The 14,382-nt window shown below is 40.8% G+C and overlaps 2 protein-coding genes across 3 annotated transcripts; both read left to right on the plus strand.

Moving 5' to 3' along the window:
• The first annotated feature begins 6,375 nt into the window (after positions 1-6,375).
• Positions 6,376-8,105, plus strand: LOC131265890 (alpha-tocopherol transfer protein-like). The gene is made up of 5 exons (XM_058268229.1): positions 6,376-6,487; positions 6,581-6,737; positions 7,350-7,457; positions 7,564-7,922; positions 7,984-8,105. Exons 1-5 carry the CDS (start codon positions 6,376-6,378, stop codon positions 8,103-8,105), a joined length of 858 nt encoding a protein of 285 aa, XP_058124212.1.
• Positions 8,106-8,995: 890 nt separating this feature from the next.
• LOC131267360 (pyruvate dehydrogenase E1 component subunit alpha type II, mitochondrial-like) lies at positions 8,996-12,003 on the plus strand. Of its 2 annotated transcripts, none has more exons than XM_058270222.1 (3): positions 8,996-9,088; positions 9,660-9,719; positions 10,563-12,003. In XM_058270222.1, exons 1-3 carry the CDS (start codon positions 9,035-9,037, stop codon positions 11,640-11,642), a joined length of 1,194 nt encoding a protein of 397 aa, XP_058126205.1. In that variant the 5' UTR covers positions 8,996-9,034; the 3' UTR covers positions 11,643-12,003. The 2 variants fall into 2 exon arrangements, with proteins under 2 accessions (XP_058126205.1, XP_058126204.1); XM_058270221.1 differs by lacking the exon at positions 8,996-9,088 and adding an exon at positions 9,095-9,559.
• The last annotated feature ends 2,379 nt before the right edge of the window (positions 12,004-14,382 follow it).

Genomic DNA, 14,382 nt, shown 5'->3' on the forward strand with positions numbered 1-14,382 from the left:
TCTCACGTAACTGCAGAACTACCATTTTATTATTTAAGGACATTTTAGTTATATATATATTATTTCAACCTTAAATGATCAACCTTTTTTTCTATCGAAGTAATTGAAAGCGAAAACACCTCCCTGGATTTCTACCCTTAAAAAAACAAAGCGTGCAACAGGAAACTTCACTTAATTTATTCAATCAATGATAGAATACGGCAAATTAATGGTATAACATAGTTCTCCGAAAAAGGTACCGAAAATACTTTTCCAACTCATTTTCATCCCACGCCACTTACGAGCCTGCTCAAGTTTTCCAAATTACCCCGCAGCTCTAATAACAACTTTCTGCTTTGGAATTTCTTTCCACTCCATCATTGTCACCACAGCAGGCCTATTTTACCTTCTATCCCGGTAAAGGTAAACCATGCTGTCGATCTGCCTCCTGCATTATTGTCATTTAGCTTGCTGAATCCAGGATAAAGTCATCGCGCAAACCCAACATTGCCACTAATGCGCTGAGCGAAACCTTTCTCTCTATTTGTGTACTGGTCGGATTTTCGAGTCATTTGAAATGGACACAAGTTGGTTTGTTACGGGGTATATTTTTATTTACTTAAAAATAAAAGCCGTCATGAAACATTAATGATGCACTCACGTTTAACATACGATGTAATAGTAAATTCACCTTCCAATCCAGTGAAATTGTCGTCTATTGATTTTTGCACTTGAACAATGCACTTTAATTAACGGGAATTATCCTACTGGGGTTCTCATCCTTCTCATTATGGACTATATTGCGTGCAGATGCACCTGAATGCAACAATGCATGCAGCAAAAGCATACAATCCAATAAGGAGGTAATGATTGAACTGCACACCCACCAACACCGACACCAAATTGTAATTGTAACCGTAATTACTTATTCACAATCCGTGCCACCATATTCGCAATCCTGCCTTTTGCCAGACTCGATTTAGAAATTAAATCGCTTCACTCACTTTCAGTTTCCTCCCTTCTGAGGAACCGAGGATCACGGGTTTGCTAATTAGAAACGTGCCGGAACCGTAAACGTATGCTCTGATTTACCGAAACAGTACCAATAAAACGGCAAGCTCACGTACGCACTGAATTCCTAATCCGCAGCATCCCACGACGATAACCACGTTGAGACGTCAAGAACTTCGTCACTACGAATAGCAGACGCGACGCAGATTTTCCAAATTACAACCGATCCCGACGTACTGTGAAAGCCTCCGCCAGATGGGACTGCTGTCACGAAACTGAAACCACTGGCTCGAGCCGCACGAGCAGTTCAGCATCCAATTGTGGACCATTGCTGTCAGCGCGCATGCTCACCACCATTTCTCCACCGTCGTCAGCGACACCGACACACCGATTAGATGAATGAAACCGCGTCACGATCCGGGAGTTTTGGCCGATCGTGTGCTCTCCGACTTTTCCCCACGCCGAACCGGAATTGATCTTAGGGCGAAGCAGGTGGTGGACTCTCAGGACAAGACACAGCCTTTGGACGCACAGGTGAACGCACAGGTTTGTGTCGCCAGCTTATCCTTTCCGGTGTTTGCAATGGCGTGGCGATGTTGCAGCGACTGCAACTCCGGTACTGCACCTGTTGCTGCTGCTTAACACGCCGCCGGAGGGGTTTTGAACCGAGGTTCAGGGTTACGGTGCTTATTGAGTTAGAAGTAAATTAGTGTCCCTCGGCACTCGGCAAGCCGTCGACTGCACGCTGACTATGGCCGCCGTCGTCTGAGCGGAACGGGTTTTGCGCGACGTAAAAAGGAAATTGGTTTTGCATACGAAATTAACCGTCAGTTGGCTCGGATTGGTACCGACCTCGGAGGCGACGGCCGACACCCAACTCATCGGAACCCGTGTGGGCGGGGAACAATCGGGAAACAAGCCCATAATGCACCATCGATTCGCATTCAACCCGTTGGTGACCCTTTGGCACACCTTGGCACTCCATTATCGCTAGGAGTTCGGAGAGAAGGCCGAGGATGCAATCGAAGTCGGTCTAACAAGTGGCGGTAGATCAAACGAAACCCATTCGGATGAGAGACCGTTTAAAGAAATGGAACTGTAATGAAGAAGATATCATAATTTCAAACAGGACCTCCAAGACGTGTCTACGAAGCCGTAGATTGAGTTGTTCATAGGAACCCAAGTAAAATTCAAATACCATCGCTTCTGTTCTGCTAAAACAATAACAACAAAGGACTGTAAATTATTACGCCAACTAAACAGCAACAGCATCAAAAAACTTTCTGCGGCCAAACTCCTCGCTTCGAAGATTTTCATTCGTTTATGCGACAAACTTTGCCCAGTGATGAAATCGTTAACGTGAACATCATCTGAACGAAGTTAGTCGCATAACATGCGCCGTCGCGAGCCACATTTTCACAACTTAAAGCACCCACAACTATCACAACCATCACGTTTGTTTTGTGTTTCTTTGCTTCTGCACTCTTCCTCACATTTCTCGCTGCCTTTGGATATATCGACATTAAAGTACAACTACTGTGATATGATCGATAACTCAGATCACAGCAGAAGTTCCTTCAATGTAGACATCCTGTCTCCTCAACCTCAACTGTCCTATCTGCCGCAAACACTTGTCCCTTTTTTAATTCTTATTCTCTCTCAACCGAGCCCTCGAAGCCTGCAAGTGCAAAGTTAGTAGGTAACTACTGCTGTGATATGGGCGATAACGCTTTACTGTTCACATATCACACCGGGAGTTCCTTCCGACTTCAAACACTCTATTCTAATCCCAATCCTACTCTTCGCGAGTTGAATCCTGACTGCCTGCTGTCTTCTCGCTATTGCGTTCTGCCGGTTAATTTGCATTGTTCGCACAAGTGGTGATGAAATCTCGACGATTTAGGATACGAGTGTTCGGTCTAGTCACTTTCCATCAATTCAATCACAAGAGACTACTCCGACATTCGCCCTAAGCCGTGAGGACAGCGGGCTCGTCACTGAACACATTGAACACCGGGATACCAGGTTCCCTACACTGACGTCCTTCCGGAGCTACAACCTAGCCTTTAAACGTTCCCGAAACCGAGCCAGAAACACAAGTAACCGCAATCACCCGGTCCGGCCCGATTGAGCTGCTGTCGTAATACTGTCCAACTGCCAACTGATAGCCTAAGCACATTTTTCCACCAACTTATATATGTGACCATATTCGTTATTTAGGTTACCCACTGGTCAACCAACTGCCAACTGGTTGGCCTGTCCCCGAGGGGAGGGTAAACTACCCCAGGCGAGCACGGGGGCGGGTAGGCTTGCCAGGTAAAACTGATGACCCCAACACTATGGCGTTCTTCCCGGGCGGTCCACCAACGGTTTTGGCGTAGGTACGTCCACCGGGTTTGATTGTGGCAAAAGTGCTACCGTTGGCTAATTGTTGCTTTTATTTTTGCTCTACCCTTAGCATGGCAGTTGTTGCTAATAAAGTAGGAAGTTTTAAGTTCTTTATTTTCGCCTAAGCGGTTGGGACACATTGGGTTGCCTGGATTGTGGCAAAGATGCAAAACGATGCGTTAAAACAATGGCCTCGACAGCTCTAGCCTCGACGGGTGACAAAAAAAAGTAACGAAAAACACATTTAAAACTAAACATTTTCACTTTCCTGTCAGGTAAGTGCGCGTCCCGCGAACAGCAATTAAATATCCAACCGTTTTGCTACCAACGGTCGCCACTGGTGAAGCTTCGGTTTTCCGTTTAATTGTTTACGCCGAATTTGTAGGTCAGTTATGGTTTTTTGTCCTCTCTGCAGGTTTGCGTATCTCACCTACTTTCGCGCACAAATGTACCCCGGTGCAATAATTTGCCAACTGCTAGAGAAGGGCGTTACCAACGGATTTTCTTATGGCGTTTCTAACGAATTTGTAGACATTTGTCTCCAATCCGATATCTCTGAAACACTTCACTCACCTTATACAGTCATTAAAATGAACATTTTTTTGCCTTTTTCAAAATCGATCCTTCAACATCGTTAAATGCGTAATAACGTTTAAATATTATGATATCATATGTGATGAGTTGTATTCTTTAAATGCATATTTTTAAAAATAAATTATTTTTCACACAACTCACACAATTTGTTTCATGTACTTTTAGCAACAAACGTATGCGATGTGATAGTTTATGGTAAACTTTGAGTACAGCTTGCATAGTAAATTTAGAGAATGCAATCTTTGTAATTTTTTTACAGCTGGAATAAAATAATGTCTATTGCCATGATTCAGTAATAGGCAAGGCAAAGGCGTACGACACAACTTTTAAATCTGTTTTTGACGGTTAAGAGAGCCTTTTTCACACCAGCTTTGTGGAGTGTTCGCAGAGAATGAAGTCACTTACTTGGCAAAGGATGCTCCAAAGATGTTTGAACGATAATCCCGCCGCCAACTTTTTTAAGGACTTCTCTTTCAACCCAAGATTGTGATGGTGAAAACACGCGTAAGAAAAAAATACCTTAAAGAAAATCAACCCCATCTCTTCGGTCAACTGTAATTAGTCCTGAGAGACAACCGTAGAGCAAACGGTAACATTAAAACATTCTTTTACAGGATCAGCTTAAAGCTCGCATACCTGGTGTCCCCCAGGTGTAGCATAAAACTTTAAGTTTTTCCCCCGTTCACCAATGTTTAGCGCATCGAAAATATTGCTTTTTCTTTCTCATCGCAGTTTACGTTAGACTCCGGAGAGACATTTTGCTGCATAAAGTACAATTTCACAACACACATTAAGTGGCGAGTGTTGCAAACTTGCTCTTTGCGCGAGTGTGTCCGGTATCGTTCGTTCCACATTGCAGCCCATCGTCGCTCGTTTACACGTTGCTGGTTGTATCGGTGCATCTAGCTAACGTATCGCTTTACTGGCTTCCAAGATACCGATGCTCCGGAAACATCAGTGCAACGAGGCGACAGCTGAAGCATAAATCTTCAATGATAGTAACTCTCCTTCAACAGCCTTACGTTATGCTGTGTATTTAAGGTTCAGTGCAGAAAGGCAGTGCGGATTGGAAGAACGGGACGAAAATTGAAGAAAGTTTCCGCATGGTCGTTCCAACGCAACGACAAATACTGTCCATTGTCCAGCACAAGCACAAGTTATCAAAAAATCATTGCAACATGTTACGAAGCTTATACATTGGTCTATTCGACTTATTGGTTTTCTTGCTAGAATGTACACTTTCAACAAACCCCATCTAGAATCTTAAGGAGAATCATTTTAGTATTTCTATTGTTAAAACCATCGTCAATATTTTGCTATGTATTTGTTTACATTAAGTTTAATAAAGCTTTATGTTTCATCCCTCATTCAGCAAAGAAAGGCACACAAACATTTGAAGCTTTCATTCTACGATTTAAAACATAAGCATGAAGAGGTGCATAAAAAACCCAAACACTAAAAAAAATACAACATAAACAGCTGGTTAAAAATCTTAAAAATTAGAGCAGTTATAGCGTCTTAAAATAGAGCGGTCAAAATGACTGAAAGGTAATATCGCAAGATTGCAAAGCAATGTATCCTAAGTGTTAAGGAACTCATTTGAGACATTTTGCCAGCTTGCCAAATCTTTCAGTTCACCAGCCTGTCGCTATCACAATTATATTGCATGTTTGTAATGGATGTCCAAAACTGTAAAAAATAATGTATAGTATCACTGCATTAAAATGTAACTTTTTGACATTACATTTGAAAACGAAATCGAGTGTAAAATCAAATGGAGCTTCTTACATACAAATTTAATTCAATCAATGCTGCCCAGTTTATTCATTTATAGTTGCTATATTTTATTTAATAGAGTCAAAATAAATGAAATATTACCCTGCGTTATACAAAATCTGAAGTTGGTATATGTAAATTATCGAAAAAAATGAAATCATATCTGCTCATTGATTGCAACATTTTAAGCTTTGAGGATTTATCCACTCGTTTTAGTAGCAAGAAACATAAGAAATTAAAACGGTTTATTTGTCATATCAGCAACGCTCAATACCTAACCAAAATGATTGATCTTTTCCTCAATTTTCAAACATCACCTCGATTAATAAACGGTTAGGTACTGCCGAGTTCATATGTCCCCGGGTCCGATAAACCCTCGGAGTCACTTCATCGTTACTAATCGTTCAATCGAAACAATGCTTCATGTGGCGGCAGCGATAAGCCACCATTTATGTCCACGGATGTGTTTGTGGCGGCTGGGAAGCAAATCTCGCAATCTAATTGACTTATTGAATGTACAGATTGTGACGTCGGTTGCCGATCGGCGTAACATCATCTCGTCATTCAGTGCGAGCCATTCGAACTAGACGCACCACACGACATTGGCAAAGGCCTTCAGAGCGCGTCATGGATACTGAAGCAAACGGAAACCTCGAGAAGTGGCCTCAGGTGACTCGGGAGAGCATCGTGAAGCTCAAACAATGGCTCGCTACGCAGCCTCATCTACCGCAAGTTCAAGGTAATCTCTTCAAACGAGCCTTAGAACGGCGTGATAGGCAAGTGGTATTGGGAAAACCTTTACGTTAATGACGATCATATTTCTTTTTTGTAGAACACGACATTGCCCTGTTTTTGCATGCGAACTATGGTGATCTGGAAGCGACCCAGCGCACGATTGAAAACTACTACACGCACCGCTCAAGCAATCGAGAGTGTTTCGCCGGCCGAGATATTTTCAACGAAGCACTGCAGACGGCGCTTAGTATCATGTGAATATGAGTTTATCATCATATTTTCTATTTCATTTTCCATATTCTCATCATTTGAAATACCTACTCAGCTACATACCTGGAACAATATGACGAATATAGCAGTGTTCGAATCGCTATCTAAATATTTGGGCTTAAAATCAGATAAGTCATGCTGGTCATTGCGCCTTCCAAGCTGTGGTGGTACTGGCGTTGCTATTATGGAATTGTGTAAACACAATAGATAAATAATATGCTTCAGCCAAGGTAATTCTTGCATGTGCTCGTAGCACAAGTGATTCACATTTCGAAATCGCGTCGGTTTGTTTTGATGCCTTTGCGTGTTTTGTATAAACTTTAAACCCTTGATGGCTAGGCATGAAAGGCATGAATAAGTTTAAATCATATAATCCCAGTTATCAATCGTTATTCATCGTGCAACGGGAAAAACGAGACCAACGTAGAATATGTCACTTTTAATAGTGATAATTTAATGTAAAACTTGGAAAAATCCCTCATTTGTACTACCCTTGAATGTGATTATTTATCAACCAACAAAATTTAATTTGTGGCGTACGAAGTCAGTAAGTTTTTTTACAACAAACAATGAGTTGTTTTATTTTTATTTTTCAGGATGATCACGATGTTGCCTGGCGAAACAAAGGAAGGTTACAAAATGATTTACACAAGACTGTTAACGTCAGACACCACTCACTTCAACCATCCACAAATATTGAAACTGTATGTTGGACCCTGAATGAAATTCCTGATAGTTCAGATGAAATCCCAATTATAGACTAATTTTAATGTCCTTTCCTTATGTTCATAATTGATAATTTCCCCCCAGGATTACCATGTGCCTGGATCTGTGGGTGAGATTAGAGGGTAACGCAAACGGACACATCATGCTGATGGACATGCAAGGGATGCACCTCAGTCATATGACGAAGTTGAATATGGGGGCAGCAAAGAAACACATGTTCTACGTGCAGGAAGCTCTCCCAATACGGCTAAAGCAGATACACTTCATCAATGTGGTGCCGTTTATGAATCAGTTAATGTTTCTCACAAAACCGTTTATGCGCAAAGATGTACAGGAGATGATAAATATGCATGTCAATCTAGACACCCTGCATCAAGCCGTTCCCGTCGAAAGTTTGCCCAACGAATATGGTGGAAATGGTGGTTCCTTCGACGAGCTTGAGAGTAAGCATATTTGCCTTTAATTGGAGGTGCAGAAATGGTATTCATCGATTTTTCATTACAGAATCCTTCAAAGACAAATTATATGCTCATAACGACTGGTTTCGCACTATGGAGACCCATGACTTGGTGGACGAAACGAAACGCCAATCTAAACCTAAACGATATTTATTTGGTCTGTTTTGATTAAAATCAGAAATTGTATTAAATGTTAAGTTGATCAAGCGTTAAGTGAGAGGAATAATATTAGACTTTATGGTATAGTAAATACTAATCTAACACAAGATATCCGAGCATGAGATTTCGTAAGTGTTTGCATTAAAATGAATGAAGAATAGCTGTGAGCTCATCTTCAAATGGTGTGTAGGGTGTTTGAAAAAAAAGTCAGTCCCGCATGGATTGGATGCATTTACGGTGCAACAATTGATGCATATAATGTACCACAGCAACACTCAATAAGTGTTGCTGGTATTGTAAATAATAAATTTGCAAAGTAGTAGTAGTATATATGGTTTATAGAAGTTTTGAGCCGGGTGGCTTCTTTCACCTCTAATAAGTTTTCAAACATTCTTCTTTCAATTCTATATCCACTTATGCTTGTTAAGTTCTAAACGCTTAACCAAAAAAAAACTTAAAAAGGCTATTCAAATTCAAAAATAAAAACTCGCCCCTGAAGCGAATAAGATTGACGTAGTTCTACTATTTGGTTCAAGTTGGAACCAACGATCTTTTACCACGGTGTAAGAAATTGTTTTCAGGTATCACCAGTTATATTGTACATTTCATGCCGAGGTATATATACTACCGATACGACGTTTTATGAAGTACTCACACTACGACACAAAACTAGCAAACTTTGCCGTTTCTGTTCTATTTTCAATTCACGTACCCAATTAAAAATTTCGTTTTGTTTGATTGTTACATTTTTCTGCATTGACCTGCCTGGAGCATCATAGCTTCGTAAAAACAACCTTTGACGGATACTGATAGCATAGATCTGTCAAGTCATACATTGTCACATCGAACTGCAGTATGACACCTGGCAATAGATGTACCTTGACCAAAGTGGATGATTACAATTGTACGTAACATTTGTAGCAAACAGCCGCGAAAAAATGCTCTCGAACGTAGCAAAATCGATCGGCCAACGTAGTTTGTTTGGCAATCTGGTGAGTAATACCGGTGAACTCTAAAACAATCAATATATTCTCGTATAGTGATGAGGTGTACACTTGTAATTCAACTGTGACATTTTTTGCTGAGCAGAATCGTGTAAACACAGTTTGCAAGTATCCGATGGATACCCCGTACTACGGTGAAAGGTTCCAAGTTGTCGCGCAGAGTGATTGCATAATGTATCGACTGAAATCAGTGTGAAAAAGTGAACCTACCTTGATGCCGGCGTGATAGAATTGTGAAAAATATTATAAAACCTCTGCATAGCAATTGCTTTAGCTTATACAAATAACGCACAGCAGCCGGATCTACAACAAAACAACAAACAAAATTGGTGCTGTAGAATGGGTATATCCAAGTGGGTGAACACAATCTTCCGGTCAAGCAAGCAGGTTGCGGCCACTGCTGAAGCAATCCAAACTAGTCATTCTGCCAATTCTAAAGGCATTGGTGAAGAAAAATTGGTTAGAATGATTGAACTGTTAAAGAATATTATTTTAAAAAGATTATTAAAAGTCACTTGATGATAAATTTATTGTGGTCAATTTTCTTTTTTATTTTTAGAAATCTCTGACAAACCAGCGAAATAATGGATATGCATCGGAAGCTACATTCGAGACACGAGTAAGAACGATGTACTAATTGTTTTAACATATGATTAACATTCTTCATGACCTTTGTAAGGAAATCTAAGTTTAATTTGTTTCCGTCATCATGTAAGGATCAGTGAAGGTCATTCAATATCAGCTGGACGCGCGATGCAAAATCTTTTGTTTATAATGATTTCCCCTGTGATCGCCTTTCACACATTGCCTTGCGATCCTCTAAGGCAAACAGCGCGATCAGTTGTTGGCATTCTTCTTGTTCTGTGTTCTGATGTTTTCAGTTGTGAAAGTTTTTAAAAATTAAATTAACTCATCGATTGAACCGAATTAACTTATCTTTACGATTTGTTTCTTGTATGCGGCATTTATTTGCGTGCTTTTATAACAGGTTTTCATAAAACTCAAAACTCATAACGGAAATACCTTGCGTCGCTGCAATGAAAAGCCGTTTATATGAAAGTATAAGATGACAATTGTATAATTTCTGCAGACACTTACAACACAGGGAATAGAATGACTTTTTAGTATTTTATACTGCTACATCTTATTTGAGGTAAATTTGTTTTATTTGCTTTTATCGACTATGAGGATCTGTTGTCAATTAGTATATGGATTTTTATATCAGCAAGCAAAAGTTCTTTTTGATGTTTATCGTTTTATAAATTACTTGCATAATGTTTTTCGCATAGCATTCCATTTAATTAACCATAGCTAAAGTCAACATTTATGCCCAAAATACCAATAATTTCCATATAGATTTATTCTGTTGGTTTTTAATGATTGTTGATAACAAATTCCCCCATTCTTATCCAATCCGTCCGTCGCGAACCCTGCATGTGTGTTATCCGTTCTACAACCGAAGGCTTTCAAGCTGCACAATCTCGAGGAAGGACCGTCCACATCTGTGACGGTGAGCAAGGAAGACGCCCTTAAGTACTATGGACAAATGTACACGATTCGTCGCATGGAAACGGCCGCCGGCAATCTGTACAAAGAGAAAGTGATAAGAGGTTTCTGCCACCTGTATTCGGGCCAGGAGGCGTGCGCCGTCGGAATGCGTGCTGCTATGCGCCCCGAGGATTCCTGCATTACGGCGTACCGTTGCCATGGTTGGACCTTTCTGATGGGTGTGTCGGTGCAGGCGGTCCTATCGGAATTAACTGGTCGCAGCAGTGGGTGCGCTCGTGGCAAGGGAGGTAGTATGCATATGTACGGCAGGAATTTCTACGGCGGCAACGGTATCGTTGGAGCACAGGTTCCACTTGGCGTCGGAATAGGCTTTGCGGCGAAGTATAATGGTACGAAGGGTGCCTGCATTGCCCTCTACGGTGACGGTGCCGCCAATCAGGGTCAGCTGTTTGAGGTCTACAACATGGCCAAGCTATGGAACTCGCCGTGCATTTTTGTGTGCGAAAACAACGGCTACGGCATGGGTACTAGTGTGGAGCGTGCTTCGGCAAACACCAACTACTACACCCGGGGAGACTATGTGCCCGGCATCTGGGTCGACGGTATGGACGTGCTGGCCGTTCGCGAAGCGACCCGTTTCGCCCTGGAGCACACCTCGTCTGGCAAAGGACCGATCCTGATGGAAACGGCCACCTACCGCTACTCGGGACACTCGATGTCCGATCCTGGCACGAGCTACCGTTCCCGCGATGAAATCGCCGAAGTGCGTCAAACGCGTGATCCGATCACCTCGCTGCGCGAGAAGATTTTGACGACCGAGCTGGCCTCGGTGGAGGAGTTGAAGGAGATTGAAGGCAAAATCCGTGCGGAAGTAGACGCAGCCACTAAAGTCGCCAAAACCGATAAAGAAATTTCCGTGGATGAGCTGACTGCGGACATTTACTCCAATCCGCAGAATCTTACCTCTGTCCGAAACACGTTGCCACTATCGGAGCTAGCACACAAGCGACTCGGTAAAGCGGTCAACATGTAAAAAGCACATACTCCTTTCGTACCATCTCTACAAACCAGCCGGCATAGAACATTGGCAAGATGCAATTTCGTAGACCCTGTAGAGTCGTTTGTGATGCACAGATGCGTAATCTCACTAGCCATTTCGATTGATGATCCAGCCAGCAGAACGATATTGTCTAGTGTTGGTCGGGATGCTATTCGTTCCATCTTTACAACGCCACCCAGTAACAACTATTCTTTTCGTAACGAACACATTGAACATCTGGTGTTGTGAAGTAAAAGTACTGTTGGTAACCGAAACGTGTATTTAATGATTTAATCTATAAACGGGTTTGGAAAGCATTTAAGACAAACACTGCAAATAAAGCTGAAAAAGAAGTAAACTAATGAAATAAGAGAGTATCATTTCTTTTAAATTCAGAACAAGTTTGACAATTTTATCATTTAAATTGAATTCGTCGTGGCCATAACATGAAACCAACTACGTTTGATTATATGTAGGAACATCCAGCTTTATCGCGTAACGAGCTTGTTCGATGTTGTGAGACATTTCCTGTCCGCCAAACTCAGCTGATTTGGATTTTTGACTATTTGGTCAGAGGCCGTAATCGTTCTTTGGGTTGGAAGGTCGCATCAACTGGCCTTATAGTTAAAAACAATTTAGAAACGATGGACATTGTTATACAGGTGGATCGATCGAGTCCAGTTACTCAAACAAAACGGCTCGAAGGTCCTGTCAAACACGGTTTTGGAAAATCGCGACATTGTGATCATCATGGATGTTGTATTAATCGAAGCTAGACGAAGGTGAGTGGTAACAAAACCTGGTACGTTATGTTGCTTTTGAAGCTTGTTACAGTATATTTAAAATGTTTTGGGGTCTCTTAACTTCCATAGAACGCCATATCGTGGCTGAATCAGCGGGAAACCTATGCACAAATTCGCTGTTCTTTCTGTCAAGACTTCCGACGTATGGAGAAGTGCATAATCTTCTTCTTGGCGTAACGACCTTGTTAGTCATGCTTACCCGTTAAGGGCTTTACGAGACTTTTACTCTGTGTGTACGTGGATAGTCAGTCCTCTCGTACAGGGGAGGATCCGGTTTCGGTTGGGATTCGAACCCACGCCGTCGTGGTGGTGAGTTCTAGCGCTCATGGGCCGATTTTCTAACCGGCGCTACCGCTCGATTGTCGCAGACCTCCTGTATGGTGAAGTGTATAGTGTACAATACTTTTCAGAATTTTGCAAATTTATCAGAAAACATCATAAAGAGTACGATCCAGAGATTTAGGCATATCTGGCCACAATAAATCATGCCCAAAGATCATCCGAGAAGGTGAACCGGTCAAATATAATATATGTTTCTCCTTATGCCTCTCAACTGCAACCAATCGAAAAAAAACATTCACAACTCTTAATGGTAGTATCTATTCCAGCACTTTAAAGCCCAAACGGAACAGTATTTGATCAGGTATGCCACACTACAACTGAAAAACATCCCTACATAACTGGTTTTGTCGGCTATGGCTAATGTTTCGGCCAAGAACCGTAAGGCAGCCTCACTGGTCGACGGAATATTTTTTTAAAGTATTAAAAAGATGTAACTCTACAATAAAGTTTACTTCATTCAATTAGATTGGTTTACGTTTTTCTTATCGCCGAAAAAGTTTGTCTCTTTTTTTAATGCAAACGCTACGATCGATTTCAGTCAAACTGGTTCAAACCATTACATTTTAATGTTTTTCCAGCAATAGTTGTTGCAGCAATTATAAATACCTATAGTTGTGCAGCAATTATAAATATCTACATATTCTGGAAATACATATTCTAGGTGCTCATTTTCAGTAGAACATATTTGGCACTAAAAGACTACTTTAATAGCCGTCGCAACACGTTTAAAAGCTGTTCATTTGACCGCCCATTTCAGAGATGCTAGTGCAGCAAATTATGCTTCGAAATTAGTTGCAGTAATTTGTTTCGAAACGAAAACCAACTTGAACATTTTGGAGATATTGAACTTTTAAATTGCTTTCTGAAAACAGTTTTGATCGCAAACGCTTTTTCTAGGCTTTTATTCATACATTCTTCTCTTCTTCTTAATTCCAAGCCGATCTTCATTTCTTCCATATCTAACTGAAATCGCCGACTAAGTGAAACGATGGCGAAAAAATGAAGAATGCTTTTACACAATATTTTCTCAGTTAATATTTTTAAACATTTAAATAATATTCACATTTTCATAATGTAGACACTCAGGCATACGGAGTGTAGAAAGTGAAGAAATCCATGTAGTATGTTATTTAAAAAAAGCAATGCTTTTTCAAAATACTTCAAACGCGTTCCTGATAAAAGAAAGGATGGCGTCGTGTCAGTAATGAGAAGTAAGGATTTTTTAAACATGTCATTGTGTTAGGTACAAAATATTTTCATGATACGTGTTGATAGTAGCTTGCTTCATTGAAATGAGCTTTCACGATGTTAAAAATGTTAAATGCATTATATTAACTATGCATTATAGCTGACATACCTAAGCTATTTATTTCTAGCCACTCTTTACATTTAATATTATTTTGATACTAACCTGTGTTTAATAATGTTCCGCAGCCCACAATTGGAATCCAATCTTTTTATACCGGAATTTGTTCCGTTCATTGATATTTATATCATAGCTCTTGTTTATGTGCTTTACTAAATAGTTAACGTATTAATTATCCTTCATTGTTCATAAGCGTACACTGTACCCATAAAGTACGCCTCAT

This window comes from Anopheles coustani, chromosome 2 (genome assembly GCF_943734705.1).
Source record: "Anopheles coustani chromosome 2, idAnoCousDA_361_x.2, whole genome shotgun sequence".
NCBI classification, from domain to species: Eukaryota; Metazoa; Arthropoda; class Insecta; order Diptera; family Culicidae; genus Anopheles; species Anopheles coustani.